The 19,859-nt window shown below is 38.0% G+C and overlaps 1 protein-coding gene across 1 annotated transcript; it reads right to left on the bottom strand.

Annotated features, from left to right (window-relative positions):
- Nucleotides 1–15,059: 15,059 nt before the first annotated feature.
- On the bottom strand, nt 15,060–15,573 carry LOC130842150 (proline-rich protein 13-like). Its single transcript, XM_057718819.1, is given in 1 exon segment — nt 15,060–15,573. A coding segment is annotated over 1 exon segment (429 nt). The 5' UTR covers nt 15,559–15,573; the 3' UTR covers nt 15,060–15,129.
- Nucleotides 15,574–19,859: the final 4,286 nt, after the last annotated feature.

Here is a 19,859-nt window from a genome sequence, read left to right as displayed (position 1 = left end):
TTGGCATAAAAACAAATAGATCAATGAAACAAAATCAAGAGCCTAGAAATAAACCAAACATATATGGTCAACAAATTTTGATAAAGGAGCCAAAAATACACAATGGAGAAAAGACAGTCTCTTCCACAAATGGCGCTGGAAGGATCAGATGTAAAAGAATGAAACTGAGTATCTTTTTTAAAGAGTGAAATTTATTATTATTGGTTTTTATTTATTTATTTTTTGCTGCACCACACAGCTTTTGGGATCTTATTTCCCTCACCAGGGACTGAACCCGGGCCCTGGTTCTTAACCATTGAACAGCCAGGGAATTCCCTCAGCCCCTGTCTTACACCACTCAAAATATTAACTCAAAATGTATTAGAAAATTAGGTGTAAAACCTGAAACCATGAAACTCATAGAAGAAAATAGGAAAAAAGGCCCCTGACATGGATCTTGGATATGACACCTAAAGCACAAGCTACAAAATAAAAAACTAAACAAGTGGGACTACAACAAGTTAAAAAGCTTCTGCATGGCAAAAGAAACAATCAACAAAGTGAAAAGACAACCTGCAGAATTAAAAAATATTTGCAAACCCTATATCTGGTAAAGTCTTAATATATATATGGAATCTAGAAAAGTGGTAATGAACCTAGTGGCAAGGCAGGAATAGAGACACAGATGTAGAGAATGGACTTGAGGACACTGCAGGGGAAGGGAAGTCTGGGATGGAGTAAGAGAGTAGCAATGACATATATACACTACCAAATGTAAAATGTATAGCTAGCGGGCATTGATGCATAACACAGGGAGATCAAATCAATGATCGATGATCGGTGATGACCTAGAAGGTGGGATAGAGAGGGTGGGAGGAATGGTCAAGAGGGAGGGGATATGGGGATATATGTGTACATATAGCTGATTCACCTTGTTGTACAGCAGAAATTAACACAACACTGTAAAGCAATTATACTCCAACAAAGATGGAAAAAATCATAATAAATAAATAAATAAAATATATATAGAGAGAGCTATCTCTCCAAAGAAGATATATAAAAGGCCAACAGGTATATGAAAAGATGCTCAAGATGATCACTAGTCATTAGGGAAATGCAAATCAAAATTACAATGACATATCACCTCACTCCTGTTTGAATGGCCAACATCAAAAAGACAAGAGATAACAAATGCTAGCAAGGATGTGGAGTAAAGAGAACTCTTATGCACTGTTGGTAGGACTGTAAACTGGTACAGCTACTATGGAAAACAGTATGAAGGATCCACAAAAAATTAAAAATAGAACTACCATATAACATTAATATGTATAAAATAGATGACTAAGAAAAAATATTAAATCGTACATTTTAAGTATATGCAGCTTATTGTAAATTATATCTCAATAAAATTCTTTTTAAAAGGGAAAAATGCTACCACATAATCCAGCAATTCCACTTCGTGGAATATATCCAAAGGAAACAAAAACACTAACTTGAAAAGATATCTGCACCCCCATATTCATAGCAGCATTATTTACAATAGCCAAGACATGGAAACAACTTATGTGTCCATTGACAGAAGAATGCATAAAGAAGTTATGATATGCCATAAAGAATTAAGGAAAGCCTGCCATTTGCAACAACATGGATGGACCTTTAGGGCATTATGCTAAGTTAAATAAGTCAAAGACAAACACCATAAGATGACATATGTGGAATCTAAAAACAAACAAAACCCATAGAAAAAGGGATCAGATTTGTGGTGACCAAAATCAGAGGGCAGGGAGAGGGGAAATGGAGGAAAGGCAGTCAAAAGGTACAAACTTTCATCCTGATGACTACAGTTAACACTGTTGTATGATCTAGATGAAAATTGTTACAAGAGTAAATCTTGAGTTCTCATCACAAGGAAAAAATGTTTTTTTTCTTTTCTTTTCTGCTTTCTCTTTTTTTGTATCTATATGAGATAATGGATGCTAACTAAACTTATAGTGGTAGTCATTTCACAATACATGTAAAGCAAAACATTATGCTGTATACCGTATACAGTGATGTATGTTGATTATATCTCAATAAAACTGGGGAGAATAATTTTTGCTCTCTCATTTGAAACTCTTAGGAGTGGGGAGAGAGAGAGAGAGGATAAATGAAATAAAGGGGTGGAAAGTGAAGATAAATACATACACAGATTTGGGAATTATGCGGGGAAGGATAACTCTGTTTCACCAAGACACCACCCTAGACAATATGCTAAAGAGCAGGCACCCTCACTCTACCTCACAGGCATATTACTTTTTATTCCCAATCTCTCATCAAGTATTTCTTCAGCTAAGGTATAAACCTTTAAGAACAGCTTAAACCACATTTTCCAAAGTCTATTCTGGACAACACTCCTTCCATGGAATGTTATTATGTTAAAAAAAAAAAAAAAAAACAAAGTTTCATCTTCAAATGAAATCAAGTGAGTTCAGGGTGGTATGGTCATAGAAAAAGTCTCATCTTCAAATAAGTTTAGGAAATGGTGAGTTAAATAAAGATCAATGCTTTCTCTGCCACAGAAATTCCCAGAGATTTTGATGTACACTATGAAGTTTCAAGGTCAAACAAATCCCTGTTTGTTTGTTTGTTTCTTTTAACCATTAACACCTAGTAACATTACCCCACCCTAGATATCCAAAACAGGTTGCACTTTGAGAAATACTTATTCATGCTATTACTTTTTCCCTTGGAAGCTGTATTTTAATGAAGAGAGCCTTAGGCTAGAAGGATGTTGCTTTAATGGAGGAATTTCCGGCATTGGTCAGCTGGAGTGGATAAACTGGACATCTGAAATCACACCATGAGCGGTGCCAACACAGGTGCTATGTCCCACCCTAAATTAGCACTCTTTTGTCCATCCTTACATTAGCTGCTCAACGAGTGAATCAGGCTCAGTCTGTGGATGTGAATGTTGATATGCTCAGCTTCATATCATTGTAGGATCAGAGCCTCTTTGCTATTTACATAAATATATTACATGTGATTGCCAAGTAAAGAGATGAAGTTTTTTTTTTTTCCTTCAACTTACATATCCCAGCAAGGTTGTTTTGCAAAGTTCTCTCCCTGAGAAGCTGTCCAACTTTTCTGATGATTCTGCTGTGGTTCAGAAGGTGGGAAGCAGACAAACCTGCATTGAAATCTCACTCTGTCACTTACTGTCTGAATGATATTGGATAAACTACTAAGTTTCTCTGAACTTTAGTTTTCTCATCAGCAGAATAAAGCTAATAAAGACCAGCTAGCAGGTTTTTTGGAGAATGAATTAAATTTAATGCCTGGCCCAGTCACTGTTCACTCTGAGGGAAAGACATCCCTCAAGTCATTACAGGAGCCTCAGGAAAACCCTAGCTTTTTGCCCAGATAAGTAGCTCTCTTTGCTCACCATTTTATCCAACAAAAGTTAAACAAACTCTCAGAAGATCAGGATTTTCTAGTGGTTGTGAAGCCAGTCCAGGCCTAGAGTCTTCTGCTTTTAACTGATATGCTGAGCTGCCTTCCATATGGTGTCCTTCACTAGGGACCTCTCTCCTCTGGGTCTTAGCATCCACTTACACAAAGCAGACTTTATAGTCCCTGCCCTGACAGTTTCCCAGGGTTATATGCAAGTTACATGGAAAAACAGATGTGAAATAATTTTTAAACATTACAACACACAAACATACACATATGTACAATTTAATAGGAAGATAGTCCTGTGGCCAGGATCTATCCTCTGTCTTTGCCTCCTTTGCCCTCTATCAAGTCTGGTGACTTAAGAAGCCCTCCAAATTCCCCTAGCTTGCATTATATAGAACTAACTTGTATTGTGCAGGTAAAATGAGAAACCTATGTGAAACTGTGGTCACAATATTTATATTATAACAAGACTACTCACTCATACATAATTCAATCCTTAATCTTATCCTCTCTGTTGCCTCAGTGCTCTCACCTATAAAATAGTACTTGCCTCATAGAAATGTTGTAAGAATATAATGAGATAATCCACATAAGGATGCACATAAACCATATAAGGAGGCACATTTACTACATCTGGCACATAGTAAATGTGAGATAGGTGTAAGCTCATCATCATCATCATTCACGGAATCTTACCATCATATCTTTCTAGGTCAACCTCAGCATTGTACAGAGAAGGAAACTGGGGCCTAGGGAGGGAAAGTGACTGATTCAAGATCACACAGAGAATGGCAGAAGCTAAATAGAATGTATTGTAGGTAGAGCTAAAGGCTGAAATCTGGAAATGCCAAGTAACATAAAGCAAGGGTCCTTGTCAGAATTCAAAACTTAACACATACAAGTTTGCTAGACAGATATGGCTCTCTGTAACACATAGGGAGATTTGAAAAATGCTAACTTGACTGCAATTCAATGGCACTTTTCCATTCTCAGTTACTAATTATTAATCAAAGAAGACATTGCTTCCCAAACCAAGCAGCCTTTATCCCTGAAAACAAAAAGCCAAAGAGAACATTAATGAGTGAAATTGATATATTGTTCTGCTTAAGACTGGAAGCATTTTTAAATGTTTTCACTTGAGCGCTGGTGGACCTAGCAGAAATCCTCACATACTTGTCACAGGCTATCTAGGTTCAAAGCTGGAACATTCCTCCATTCCCTCACCTAGAGGTTGCCCACAGCTGCTGCCAAAATGACCACAACCTTGTCATAGCCCAAAAGAATTCCAATGTTGGTTGCTGAAAGGTCCTTAGAGATGACTCAGTCCAACTTCTTTTTCAGATGAGATGTGAGGGCCAGAGAAGAGAAAGAACAGGCCCAAGGTCACACAGGGAAGAGTTGGGATTTGGACCCAAGTCTTCCCAACAGGGGGGCTGGATCCCCCTAAATCAATAGATGTATGGAACAAGGGGAAGAAAATAACTATAACTATGAGACATTCCAGAATATACTGTTGACAGAGACAATCCATCAGTAGAAATGCCAAAGACAGCAAAGCCAAAATGTAGCCCAAACTGGTAGGGGGTAAGGATTTGAAAATAATATATGCTCCAGGTGGTGGTCAGGGTTGGGGGTCAATTGAGAGATTTATATACAAAAATAGCACATACAGAAGCAAAACTTTTGTACATAGTTTGAAAGAAAAATAACACATTTGTTGAGTGCTTAACTATGTAACTATGTGTTAGGATTTTTCACATGTCACTTAATTTGACCCATGCATCTCATCACTATTTTCATCAAGCCTTAGAGAGGTTAAATGACTTTTCCAAGTTCATAGCTTGGTAGTAGGGGAGCCCACATCTGTTCCACTACAAATCCCAGCCCTGGCCACTATGGTATGCACCATATTAAATCCATCTGTGTTGAGACCAAGGAAAACACTAAACTTCCTTGGGTAAAACAGAATTTAAGCTAACTTTAGAAAGTCTTCCATGCTTTGGTTTTCTCAACTATAAAAAATGGAGCTTGCTATGGACTGAATGTGTCACCCAAAAATTCATATTTTGGAAACTTAATCCTCACTGTGATGATAATTGGAGATAAGGAATTTGGGAGGTAATTAGGTCATGAAGGTAGAGGCCTAGTGATGGGATTAGTGCTCTTATAAGAAGAAATGTGAGAGAACTTGCTTCCCCCCTCTGCTCTCTGCCATATGAGGACACATCAAGAAGATAGCCACCTGTAAACCAGGAAGATGGCCATCATCAAGAATCAAATAGTTCCTGATCTTGAACCTCCAGCCTCCGGAACTTGGAGAAATAAATGTTTATTTAAGCCACCCAGTCTAAGGTATTTTTGTTATTGAAGCCCACACTAAGACAGAACAAATATTAATGCCCATGTCTTGGAATTGCCATGGGGATTAAAAGTGTTAATATGTATTAAGTACTTGGAACAACACCTGGTACATAGAAATATTATGTAAGTCATTGTTAAAATATTATTATTATAGTTTTGTCAATAAACAGAGACTAAGTACATATAATTGGTATCAGGCAACCAGGATAACCCTTTGACCTTGCCAGGCTTTAATCTCTTCACCTGTAAAATATGGGATTGGGAAACTTTACTGAAATCAGGAGACACAAACTGAAATAACTTCAGGGGTTTAACAGCACTAATACTTCTATAACACTTTCTATTTGCCAGGCATGGTTTTAAGCTCATAATGAGTAGATAATACATTTAATACTTGCAACAGCTCTATGACATAGAGCTCATAGTAATACCATGCTATTTTATTAACTTGGTTTGTACTGATTCAGGAATTAAAACCCAAAGTAAAGTACTTAGCACAAAATCACAAATAGAAGAGCTGAACTTGCATCCAAGCAGTCTGGCTTCAGAGGCCACATTCTTCATCTTTCCATTCTATCCCTCAGGCTTTGAGAAAATGTATGAACCCTGGTGTAATACACTAAGGAGTGGTGAGGACTGTGTCAAAAACTGGACCCTACTTAAAGGCTTTCAGATTCAAACATTTAAAAGAAAATACTGGGTTGGCCAAACAAAATACATTCACAGGCCTAATTTCACCCAAGAGGCTACCAATGTACAAAGCCCACATTAGTTTTTTTGGGTTTTTTTTTTTGCCATTCTTGACATTCTGCTAATTCTATAAGAATCTAAATCATACACAACTAACTCTTGCCTGCCTTCTCTGTGAAGATGGAGTAATGTCAGACAGATGGCCTTTTCAGAGATTTGGTATTTTAACCACCATTCCTCCCCAGTCCTTCCTGAGCATGTGGAACTTCCATTGTTAATTGGAGAGGGCAGAAAACAGGAGTGCAGTGTTTTGATTACTGGAAAGAGAGACAGAAATAATTCATTCATACCCAGAAAGATTTTACCTCCTTTTTCAGTTGCAGTTCTGCTGAACTGGAAAAAGCAAACAAAAAGAATGACTGTGTAGTTTTTCTAGAAGTAACTGCTAAGAGAATATCAATAAATCCATGGTGCCCCTGCTACATCTTGGGTTTGGGAAGACTGCCAAAATCCTGCACTCCATGGAGGTCCCACATCTTTTGTTCTGGGAGAAGTGAAAGGAAAGCATGGATTAAATGTAACAGAAATAAAAATTAGTTTGGCTGATAAAGTGAAGCAGGCTTTAATAACCTCAGTTACAAGACCTCAAAAGCAGTATCAGGCTGGGAATCCATCCCTAGAGAAGCTAAAGTGACTAGATCTCTATCAGGAAAGTAAAAGTCACAGGGATAAACTCAGAACTTCAGATCCTTTCACAGACTGGGGTCAAATTCACCCAGTATTAGGGGGTTAAAAAGCCAGACAGTGAATGATCCCATAACTACACCATACACAAAAATAAACTCCAAATGGATTAAAGACCTACATGTAAGGCCAGACACTATAAAACTCCTAGAGGAAAACATAAGCAGAATACTCTATGACATCCATCAAAGCAACATCCTTTTTGACCCACCTCCTAGAATCAGGGAAATAAAATCAAGAATAAATGAATGGGACCTCATGAAACTTAAAAGCTTTTGCACAGCAAAAGAAACCATAAACAAGACTAAAAGGCAACCCTCAGAATGGGAAAAAATAATTGCCTATGAAACAACGGACAAAGGATTAACCTCCAAAATATACAAGCAGCTCATTCAGCTTAATACCAAAAAAGCAAATAACCCAATCCACAAATGGGCAGAAGACCTAAATAGACATTTCTCCAAAGAAGACATACAGATGGCCAACAAATACATGAAAAGATGCTCAACATCACTAATCATCAGAGAAATGCAAGTCAAAGCCACAATGAGGTATCACCTCACACTGATCAGAATGGCCATCATCACAAATTCTGGAAACAACAAATGTTGGAGAGGGTGTGGAGAAAAGGGAACTCTCCTGCACTGTTGGTAGGACTGTAAGTTGGTACAGCCACTATGGAAAACAATTTGGAGGTTCCTTAAAAAACTACAAATAGAACTACCGTATGATCCAGTAATCCCACTCCTGGGCATATACCCAAAGAAAACCATAATCCCAAAAGAAACTTGTACCATCATGTTTATTGCAGCACTCTTTACAATAGCCAGGACATGGAAGCAACCTAAATGCCTATCAACTGATGAATGGATAAAGAAGATGTGGCATATATATACAATGGAATATTACTCAGCTATAAAAAGGGATGAGATGGAGCTATATGTAATGAGGTGGATAGAACTACAATCTGTCATACAGAGTGAAGTAAGTCAGAAAGAGAAGGACAAATATTGTATGCTAACTCACATATACGGAATCTAAAAATGGTACTGATGAACTCAGTGACAAGAACAAGGATGCAGATACAGAGAATGGACTGGAGAACTCGAGGTATGGGAGGGGGCGGGGGGTGAAGGGGAAACTGAGACGAAGCGAGAGAGTAGCACAGACATATATATACTACCAACTGTAAAATAGTCAGTGGGAAGTTGTTGTATAACAAAGGGAGTCCAGCTCGAGGATGGAAGATGCCTTGGAGGACTGCGGCAGGGAGGGTGGGGGGGACTCAAGGGGGGGGTAAAAAAAAAAAAAAGCCAGACAGTGAATGATCCCATAACTACAGAGTGAGCAAACCCACTATGTAGGCAGAATTCTAGGCTAGCCCCCAAGATTACCAACCCCCATCATGTACTTGCCCTGCGTATCTCCTAATGACTGTGAATTTGATTAGATTAACTGGTGAGAATGGGAAGGACTTGATGTGTTACTGTTAGCTTAAAAATGGAAGAGGCCAAGTAGCAAGGAATGTAGGTAGTCTCTAGGAGATGAAAGCAGTCCATGACTGACATCCAGCTAAGAAATGGGGCCTTTAGTCTTATAACTTCAAGTTACCAAATTCTGTCAACAACAAGAATGAACTGGAGTGGGCTTTTTCCCCAGAGCCCCCAGATGAGAAGTCACCATAGCTGTCACATGGATTTCAGCCTTAGGATACCTTGTTCAGAGAATCCAGATGCACTGCACCCAGACTTCTAACCTAAAGAACTTTGAATGAATAAATGATTGTGGTTTGAAGCTTCTAAGTTTGTGGTAATTTGTTATACAGCAATAGAAAACTAATACAGATTTTGATACCTGGAAGTGGGGTGCTGATGTAAATATTTAAAAATGTGGGAGAAGTTTTGGAATCAGGAAATGGGTGAAGGCTGGAAGAATTTTAAGGAGTAGGATAGAGAAAGACATGATTGCCATGAATATACTGTTATTAGAAATATGGGCTCTAAAAATGTTGCCAATGAAGGGGCTTAAGATACATGAAGTTCCAGTTATAAAGTAAAATAAATGTCATAGGTAATATAAAGTATAGAAAATATAGTCAAAAACAACTAAATGAAGAGGAGATAGGGCACCCTTCCAGAAAAAGAATTCAGAATAATGATGGTGAAGATGATCCAGAACTTTGAAAAAAGACTGGATGCAAATATTGAAAACTTTACCAAATACCTAGAAGAATTAAAGAGCAAACAAACAGATATATACAACACAATAACTGAAGTGAAAAAATACACTAGCAGGAACCAATAGCAGATTAACTGAGGCAGAAGGGCGAATAGGTGACCTGGAAGACAGAATGGTGATAATCACTGATGCAGAAAAGAATAAAGAAAAAAGAATGAAAAGAACCGAAGACAGCCTAAGAGACATCTGGGGCAATGTTAAATGCACCAAAATTCACATTATAGGGGTCCCAGAAGGAGAAGAGAGAGAGAAAGGACCCAAGAAAATACTGGAAGAGATTATAGTTGAAAACTTCCCTAACATGGGAAAGGAAATAGCTACCCAAGTCCAGGAAGCACAGAGAGTCCCAGGCAGGATAAACCCAAGGAGAAACACGCCAAGACATATAGTAGTCAAAGTGACAAAAATTAAAGACAGAGAAAAGTTATTAAAAGCAACAAGGGAAAAAGGACAAATAACATACAAGGGAACTCCCATAAGGGTAACAGCTGATTTCTCAGCAGAAACTCTGTAAGCCAGAAGGGAGTGGCATGATATATTTCAAGTGATGAAAGGGAAGAACCTACAACCAAGAATACTCTAGCCAGCAAGGATCTCATTCAGATTCGAGGGAGAAATCAAAGGCTTCACAGATAAGCAACAGCTAAGAGAATTCAGCACCATCAAACTAGCCTTACAACAAATGCTAAAGGAACTTCTCTAAGCAGGAAACTTAAGAGAAGAAAAGGACCTACAAAAACAAAATAATTAAGAAAATGGTAACAGGATCATACATATCAATAATTACCTTGAATATAAATGGACTAAATGCACCAACCAAAAGACACAGACTGGCTGAATGGATACAAAAACAAGCCCCATATATATGCTGTCTCCAAGAGACCCACTTCAGACCTAGGGACACATACAGATGGAAAGTGAGGGGATGGAAAAAGATACTCCATGCAAATGAAAATCAAAAGAAAGCTGGAGTAGCAATACTCATATCAGAAAAAATAGACTTTAAAATAAAAAATGTTACAAGTGACAAGAAAGGACATTACATAAAAATTAAGGGATCCATCCAAGAAGAGAAGATAACAATTATAAATATATATGCACCCAATATAGGAGCACCTCAATACACAAGGCAAATGCTAACAACTATGAAAGAGGAAATGCAAGGCAGAAATAGAGACACAGATGTAGAGAAGAAACACATGGACACCAAGTGTGGAAAGCGGGGAGGGTTAGGGAGGGATGAATTGGGAGCTTGGGATACCAAATTGTACACTCTAAATATATGCTGTTTATTGTCTGTTAACTGTATCTCAATAAAAGTTATTAAAAAAAGAAAAGAAAAGAAAATATAGTCAATAACATTGTTAATATCTTTATATGCTGACAGTAACTATACTTATTGTGATGATTATCTCATATGTATTTAAATGTTGGATAACTATGTTGGATACCTGAAACTAATAGAACCTTGTATGTGGAAAACAGTATGGAGGCTCCTCAAAATACTAAAAATAGAACTACCTTATGATCCAGCATTTCCACCCTGGGTATATATCCAAAGAAAATCAAAATCTAATTTGAAAAGATATATGTGCCTCAATGTTTATAGCAGCATTATTTACAATAGCCAAGATATGGAACTAATCTAAGTGTCCATCAACAGATTAATGCATAAAGAAAATGTAAGATTTTGCCATGTGCAACAACATGGATGGAATTAGCAGGCATTATGCTTAGTGAAATAAGTCAGACAGGGAAAGACAATACTGTATGAAATAAATAATAGGTGGAATCTAAAAAATAAAACAAACTGTTGAAAAAGATACAGACTTACAGACATAGAGAACAAACTAGTGGTTACCAGAGGGGAGAGGAAAAGGGAGGAGGGGCAAGATAGGGGTAGGGGATTAAGAGGTACAAACTGCTATTTATTAAACAAGCTACAGGGATTTATCTCTGAAATGCAAGGATTCTTCAATATATGCAAATCAATCAATGTGATACATCATATTAAAAACTGAAGGATAAAAACTACATGATTATTTCAATAGATGCAGAAAAAGCTTTTCACAAAATTCAATACCCAATTATGATTAAAAACTCTCCAGAAGGTGGGCATAGAGGGAACCTACCTCAACATAATAAAGGCCATATATGACAAACTCACAGCAAACATCATTCTTAATGGTGAAAAACTGAAAGCATTCCCTCTAAGATCAGGAACAAGACAAGGATGTCCACTCACTACTGCTAGTCAACATAGTTTCAGAAGTCCACAGCAATCGGAGAAGAAAAATAAATAAAGGAATCCAAATTGTAAAAGAAGAAATAAAACTGTCACTGCTTGCAGATGACATGATACTATACATAAAAAGATGCCACCAGAAAACTATGAGGGCTGATCAATGAATTTGGTAAAATTGCAGGATATAAATGTAACACACAGAAATCTCTTGCATTTCTATACACTAACAATGAAAGATCAGAAAGAGAAATTAAGGAAACAATCCCATTCACTATTGCAACAAAAAGAATAAAATACCTAGGAATAAATCTAAAGAAGGAGTTAAAAACCTGTACTCAGAAAACTAAAAGACACTAATGAAAGAAATCAAAGACTACACAAACAGATGGAGAGATAGATTATGTTCTTGGATTAGAAGAATCAACATTGTGAAAATGACTATACTACCCAAAGCAATTTACAGATTCAATGCAATCCCTATCAAATTACCAAAGGCATTTTTCACAGAACTAGAACAAAAAATCCTAAAATTTGTATGGAGATACAAGAGACCCTGAATAGCCAAAGCAATCTTGAGGGAAAAAAATTGAGCTGGAGGAATCAGACTCCCTGACTTCAGACTATACTACAAAGCTACAGTAATCAAGACAATATGGTACTGGCACAAAAACAGAAATATAGATCAATGGAACAGGATAGAAAGCCCAGAAATAAACTATGGTCAATTAATCTATGACAAAGGCAGCAAGAATATACAATGAAGAAAAGACAGCCTCTTCAACAAGTGGTGCTAGGAAAACTGGACAGCTACATGTAAAAGAATGAAATTAGAACATTCCCTAATACCATATACAAAAATAAACTCAAAATGGGTTAAAGACCTAAATATAAGGCCAGATACTATAAAGCTCTTAGAGGAAAACATAGGAAGGACACTTGTTGACTTAAACCACAGCAAGATCTTTTTTGACCCACCTTCTAGAGTAATGGAAATAAAAAAAAAAACAAATAAGTGGGACCTAATGAAACTTAACATCTGCACAGCAAAGGAAACTGTAAGCAAGATGAAAAAGCAACCCTCAAAATGAGACCTTCAGGACCTGACCAGCCGGCAGAAGGGAGGAAAAACTTGAGAATGTGATTTAAAGCTCCTTCTTTCTTTTAGATTGATTATTACAATGCCCCTTCATAATCTTAATTGTAAGCTAGGGCAATGATTACTTGGGACGTCCCAGATCACTGAGTTAAGAAATTCCTAAACTCTGATGAATATCATGACCCTTCCAGGGAATGACCGATCCTTAATCCTCAGGCTAAAGTCATTGTTTTTAGTAATCAGTCCACTACTGTTGTAAATTACTATAGTTAGAGGTAACTAAGTGGGGGTTATAATTAACTCCTCTATTTTTAGGGTATATAAGACACATGTACAACTCCATCATGGGTTTCTCCACCCCCTCCTGGTATCTGTGCCAGAAGCTATTGTACTTTCTCTCCTTAATAAACTGCTACCCTGCTACTTAAACCTTAGCAGTGGCTTGTTATTGATCCCAGGAGAAATTTTTTTTCTTCCAGAGATCAAAAACCCCCACCCCTGGACAGATTTCATGGCATCAAAAATGTTAGAAAATATTTGCAAATGAATCAACAGACAAAGGATTAATCTCCAAAATATATAAACATTTCATCACCTCAATATCAAGAAAACAACCCAATCAAAAAATGAGCAGAAGACCTAAATAGGCATTTCTCCAAAGACATAGAGATGGCCAAGAGGCACATGAAAAGCTGCTCAACATCACTAATTATCAGAGAAATGCAAATCAAAACTACATTGAAGAATCACCTCACACCTGTTAGAATGGCCATCATCAGAAAATCTACAAACAGTAAATGCTGAAGAGGATGTAGAGAAAAGGGAACCCTCTTACATTGTTGATAGGAATGTAAATTGATGCAGCCACTATGGAGATCAGTATGGAGGTTCTTTGAAAAACTAAAAATAGAATTACCATGTGACCCAGCAATCCCACTACTGGGCATATACCCAGAGAAGACCATAATTCAAAAAGACACATGCACCACAATGTTCACTGCAGCACTATTTACAATAGCCAGGTCATGGAAGCAACTTAAATGTTCATCAACAGATGAATGGATAAAAAAGATGTGGTACATATATACAATGGAATATTACTCAGCCATAAAAAGATCAAAATTGGGACATTTGTAGAGACACGGATGGACCTAGTTACTGTCATACAGAGTGAAGTAAATCAGAAAGAGAAAAACAAATATCATATATTAATGTGTATATGCAGAATATAGATAAATGGAACAGACCAACTGGTTTGCAAGGAAAAAGTAGAGACACAGATATAGAGAACAAACATATGGACACCAAGTGGGGAAAGCTGGGGGGGGTGGGGTTGGGTTTGGATGAATTGGGAGATCAGTGTTGCCATTTATACATTACTAATAAGAAAAAAATATCTGATTGTACACTTTAAATATATACAGTTTATGGTATGTCAGTTATCTCAAAGTTCTTCAAAAAATAAATTCAAATAAGCTACAAGGATATATTGCACAGCAGAGGGAATATAGCCAATATTTTATAATAATTTTATTTTTAATTAATTTTTATTGGAGTATAGTTGATTTACAATGTTGTATTAGTTTCTGGTGTACAGCAAAGGGAATCAGTTATACATATACATATATCCACTCTCTTTTAGAATATTTTCCCATATAGTTCATTACAGAGTATTGAGTAGAGCTCCCTGTGCTATACAGTAGGTTCTTTTTTTTTTTTTACCAGGAGAAACAGCTTTATTTTGAGAGTTGGAGAGTAAGAGGAAGACCTGAGATAGCATACTAAGCTAAGGAGCAGAAATTAGTTTCCAAAATGGCAGTCAGAGCTCATCAACCAAATGGACTCCATTTCCCAGCAGCCTTGCAGTGAGTGCAATCAATAAAAGGCCTGCTGGGAAATGTTTATTTGCCACTAAATCACCCAAGCATGCCACAATTACAAGAAAGGTACAGGTCACTTTTTTCTTTCCATAACTAAATTTCCACAGCATCTCCCCAATCATAAGTATTAAAAAACAAAGTAAAAAATCACATTTTACAGATCTTAGACTTGTCTTCAGCATTTAGTTCAAATCTCCATCTTCAAAAAATAGTTCTCCTGCAAAACCCGTCAGCTAAAAGTTCTATCCAAGCAGTGAAAAGATGGCCTTTGTTAGCTGATGGCAATTCTTTTCTCATTTTCCCTAGCCAGTTAGGGTTTAACAGCAGAGTGAGGCTTAGATTGCAGGGGTGGCAGTGGGAGAGGGACACAGGGGCTAATTTCCCCCAGTACAAGATGGCATCTGAAGCTTGATGGGAGAGCAGAACTGGAGAGACTTGAGGGAAGGGTCCAGGCCCTGTATTCAATCAGAGTCACTGCTGGAAGAGGAGGAGGAGGAGGAGGAATGCTTGCCATGCTTGTGGTGTTTCTGCTTCTTTTTATGAGCTTTCTTCATTTTCTTCTGCATCTTCTTGTCAATCACTATTCCTGGTCCTACCATGCCAGGAGTCAATGGATTTACAGGACGCATGCCAGGGGCAGGTGGTGGGTATGGAGGGGGGTAGGGACCTGAGGGTTGGCATCCTGGATACCCTGGTTGTGGCACAGGATAACAGGGCCCACAAGGGGGAAAGGCTGGATTCCCCTGGGGTGCTCCTGGGGGAGTCGGAAAGGGGCCTGGAGGACAGACAGGGTTGGCTGGTGGTGGATGGGCAGGATTGCAACCTCCAGGGTATCCGACATTAGGCGGGTGTGGACATGGCCCTTAATGCCTGGCATTGGGATTCCACATGTTTGGGTGTTTCCTCCGGCCCAGGAATAAGGAAAGAAGGAAACTGAGGAATCCAGGTGTCCCGTCACCTTTACACCACTGCCTGGGCGGACACCTTCTTCCAAGCCTCCCCAGTAGGTTCTTAATAGTTATCTTTTTATATATAATAGTGTGTATGCCAATTCCAATCTTCCAATTTATCCCTCCCCCCCATTTCCCCTTTGGTAACCATAAGTTTGTTTTGTATGTCTGTGACTCAATTTCTGTTTTGTAAATAAGTTCATTTGTATCATTTTTTTTTTTTAGATTCCACACATAAGTGACATCATATGATATCTGTCTTTCTCTGGCTTACTTCACTCAGTATGACAATCCCTAGGTCCATCCATGTTGCTTCAAATGGCATTATTTTGTTCTTTTTTATGGCTGAGTAATATTCCATTGTATATATGTACCACATCTTCTTTATCCACTCATCTGTTGATGAACATTTAGGTTGCTTCCATATCCTGGCTATTAAGTTGTGCTGCAATGAACATTGGAGTGCATGTATAATAACTTTAAATGGAGTATAATCTGTAAAATATTTGAATTGCTGTTTTGTACACCTGAAACTAATAACTGTAATATTGTAAATCAACTATACCTCAATAAAAATAATTAAAACAAAGAAAAATAAATAATAAAATATGAACAACTCTCAATATTCAACAGTAAAAAAAAAACCCTGAATATTGCAGTAGAACGAGGGAAAGACAAGAAGAGACATTTCACCAAAGATGATATACAGGTGGCAAATAAGCACATGAGATGTTCAATGTCATTAGCTTTTATGGAAATGCTGACTAAAACCAAAATGAGATTTTATCAGCTACACTAAAAAATAAAGACAATAATGACAATACTAAATGCTGAAGATATGGAAAAACCAGATTACTCGTATGTTGCTGAAGGGAATGTAAAATGGAACAGCCACTCAGGACAGCACTTTGAAAATTTCTTAAAAAACTAAACATAACAACAAAATTACCACAGGCCCAGATAGTATAATCCTGGCATTTATTCCAATTATATGAAAACTTAGGTTAACCACAAACATGTATATGAAAGTTCATAACAGCTTTCTTTGTAATAGTACAAACCTAGAAATAACCCCAATGTTTTTCAGCATGGGAATGATTAAACAGTCATACCATGAATACTGCACAGCAATAAAAAAGAACAAACTATTGATATATGCAATAATTTAGATGAACTCCAGAAAATTATGTTGAGTCAAAAAATCCAATCTCAAAATTTATGGGCCATAAGATTAAATTTATGTAGCATTTTTAAAATGACAAAATAATAAATATTGAGGATAGAAAAAAAGAAAAGATATATGCAACCCATGTTCACTGAAGCATTATTTACAATAGCCAAGACATGGAAACAATGTAAGTGTCCATTGATAGATGAATGGATAAAGAAAATGTGAGATGTATATATTTATAATTTTATATGTATAAAAGAATATTATTCAGCCTTAAAAAGGAAATATTGCCATTTGTGACAACATAGATGGATCTTGAGGGTATTATGCTAAGTGAAATAAATCAGACAAAGACAAATACTGTATAATCTCACTTATATGTGGAATGTTTTAAAAATCCTAAAAAACAAAAATTGAACTCATGTACAGAGAAAACATATTAGGAGATTGCTAAGAAGTGGGGTGTGAGGTGTGAACAAAATGAGTAAGGAGGTCAAAGGTACAAATTTCCATTTATAAAATAACTCCTGGAGATGTAATTTACAGAATGTTGACTAGTTAAAATCACTGTATTGCATACTTGAAAGTTGCCAAGAGAGTATATCTTAAAACTTCTCATTACAAGAAGAAAATTAACTGTGGTGGTAGATGTTAACTAGACTTGTTATTTGCATTTCCCAATATATACAAAAATCATATTATGTTGTAAACCTGAAACTAATAGGTTATATGTCTATTATACTTCAATGAAAAAGAATTTGTTGAATTTAGTGACTGATCAGATGTAGGATGGAAGACAGGAAAAAAAGGAAGAGACTAAAGAGGCTCTTGGGCTCATGAATCAGACTGCCTCAGTTTCATTTCTGACTCTGCCATTTATTATCTATGCAAACATGGGCCTCAAGTTCCCTCATCTGTAATATGAGGGTGATAATAGTACCTATGTCAGACGATTGCTGTGAGGATTAAGTAAGACACTACATGTAGAGGACTGTGCCTGGCACATAGGAGGCACTCATATATATAAGCTATTATTTCTCCTTCTACTGAGAAATGCATTGTTCACACTTTCTGTACTTCTCACTCAGCCCACTGCTCAGACAACTGGCTTCCGCAAAAAGCACACCTGCCCAGGATTGGTGGGGCCCAATTCGGTAATTATCCATCTGGGCCTATCTGTAAAATAAAGAAGCATTAGGTGATCTACAAGATCCTGTAAAGCTCTATATTTCTATGCTCCTGAGATTCTGTATCTACTGCTTTGAAGCTGGGGAGAGATTAGTTAAAATACTAGGGGAAACATAGGCCAGCTTGGAAAAACTATCAATTTGCTATAAAGCCAAGCCCTGGCTGGGGCTGCATTAATGAAATGTAGTCTCTAGAGGGTGCTCAATACACAAAGTACACTATTAAAAGTTTCAAAGAAAGAGCTGTGAGAGTAAGAATAAACAGAGAGAGCAGCTATTTTCAAAGAGAAGATCTAATTTGGGACTGCTGGTCTGGACAGGCTGGAGCTCTCTCAGAGTACAGTTGGGGGTGGTGAGAGTCCTTATTTATCAGGCTGTGTCATACAGCTTAGCTGTGATCATACTCCCAATGTAAACATGACCTAGTACTAAAGTTCTGACATCTTATTTTTCCATATCTTCTTTTCTGGGCCTGGGTGTCATGTGGTAATATTTCAGGGACCCTGGGAAGGGGTGATCTAAGAGGGAGGTACAGACAAGGCTTTCAGTCCCTAATGAGATTTGGATGTAGGGGCAGTAAGGGGAATACGAATAGCCTAAGAGGAAGGACATACAGATATTTCAAAGATCGCTAGATCTTGAACTGGGCTAAGTGACCATGGAACCCTCTGGAAAGATATGCAAGCTAATGAGACCAAAGTGAGGCCATGTTACAAAGAGGTCTTAAACTTTCTTCAGTGATCTGTGTAGTGAGAGTTTGCAAGAATCTGGTTTCTGGATAGGAAACCCCAGCTTCCTTCCCTATTCCAAGACACAGCAGGCCTCTTTCCTGCTACAAACACCTCTGGAATTCAGAGGAGCCAATTACTGATAAAAAAGCTTTCTGCCTTCTTCTTGTTTCCAATTTTTGTAAAACCTAAAATTTTATCATCTCTGGATTTAAGTAGGTGCTCACCCACACATTTTGGCTGGCACTCTTCCACCCCCCCCACTACCTTCCGCACCCCCTCCCCCAACCAAGTAAGGGCTCTAAAAAGCACAGGGGGAAGGAGCTGTCTCCTGGAGATCCCTCTCCAGGACTGGTGTCCTGTTTTGTTTTATTGTTTTCTCAAACCTGCTTCCAGCTAAACATAAATCTCCTCAAGAAAGCAGATGGTTGAAGAAATCAAAATGGCAGAGGAGTAGAAAGCAGAGTTCACCTTCTTCCACAGAAACATTGAAAATACATCTACAAGTGGAACAATTTACGTAGAACAGCTACTGAGCACAGACAGAAGACCTCAGATGCCCAAAAAGACAAGAAAACTTCCACATAACCAGATAGAATGAAAGGAAAAAAGAAAAAGAAGGAATCAGAACTCAGAATGGGGCTTGCGCCCCAGGGAGGGAGTTGTGAAGGAGGACAGCTTCCTGCACTTTGGGAAGTCTCCTTACCAGTGGTGGGGAGATCAGGCTGGATAGAGGGGGAGCTTCAGAGCCTAAGAGGAGAGAATGGCAACCAGTTTGTGAAAGGCAAAATGGAGAGTGCAGGGGGTTGGCACCACCACCCTGCACTCCCCAACTAGAGACACTCCTCTGTTGGTGAGAGTAGGGGTCGGGTGCTAAAGCTCAGGCCCTGGAGGTCAGTCCCAGGGAGAGGACCAGTGTTAGGTGTGGAAACAACCTGAAGAAGCTGGGCTGTGGCAACTAAGGGTGTGCTAGGAAGAAGCCTGGGCCTGCCAGAGATGTGAGTCACCATTATTGGGAGATGCACGAGGAGGGGGCAGGACCACCATAAGAGCTTCTTTACTTGTGAGCACTCCCAGGTAACAAGACACCAACTACAGGAGCTCTGGGGGACACATGAAAGTCACTGCTGCCAACTTGAGCTCCAGAGGCAGGCA

This window comes from Hippopotamus amphibius, chromosome X, assembly GCF_030028045.1.
Source record: "Hippopotamus amphibius kiboko isolate mHipAmp2 chromosome X, mHipAmp2.hap2, whole genome shotgun sequence".
NCBI classification, from domain to species: domain Eukaryota; kingdom Metazoa; phylum Chordata; class Mammalia; order Artiodactyla; family Hippopotamidae; genus Hippopotamus; species Hippopotamus amphibius.
The sequence above is the reverse complement of the archived record's forward strand: the minus strand, read 5'-3'. Positions and strand labels throughout refer to the sequence as shown.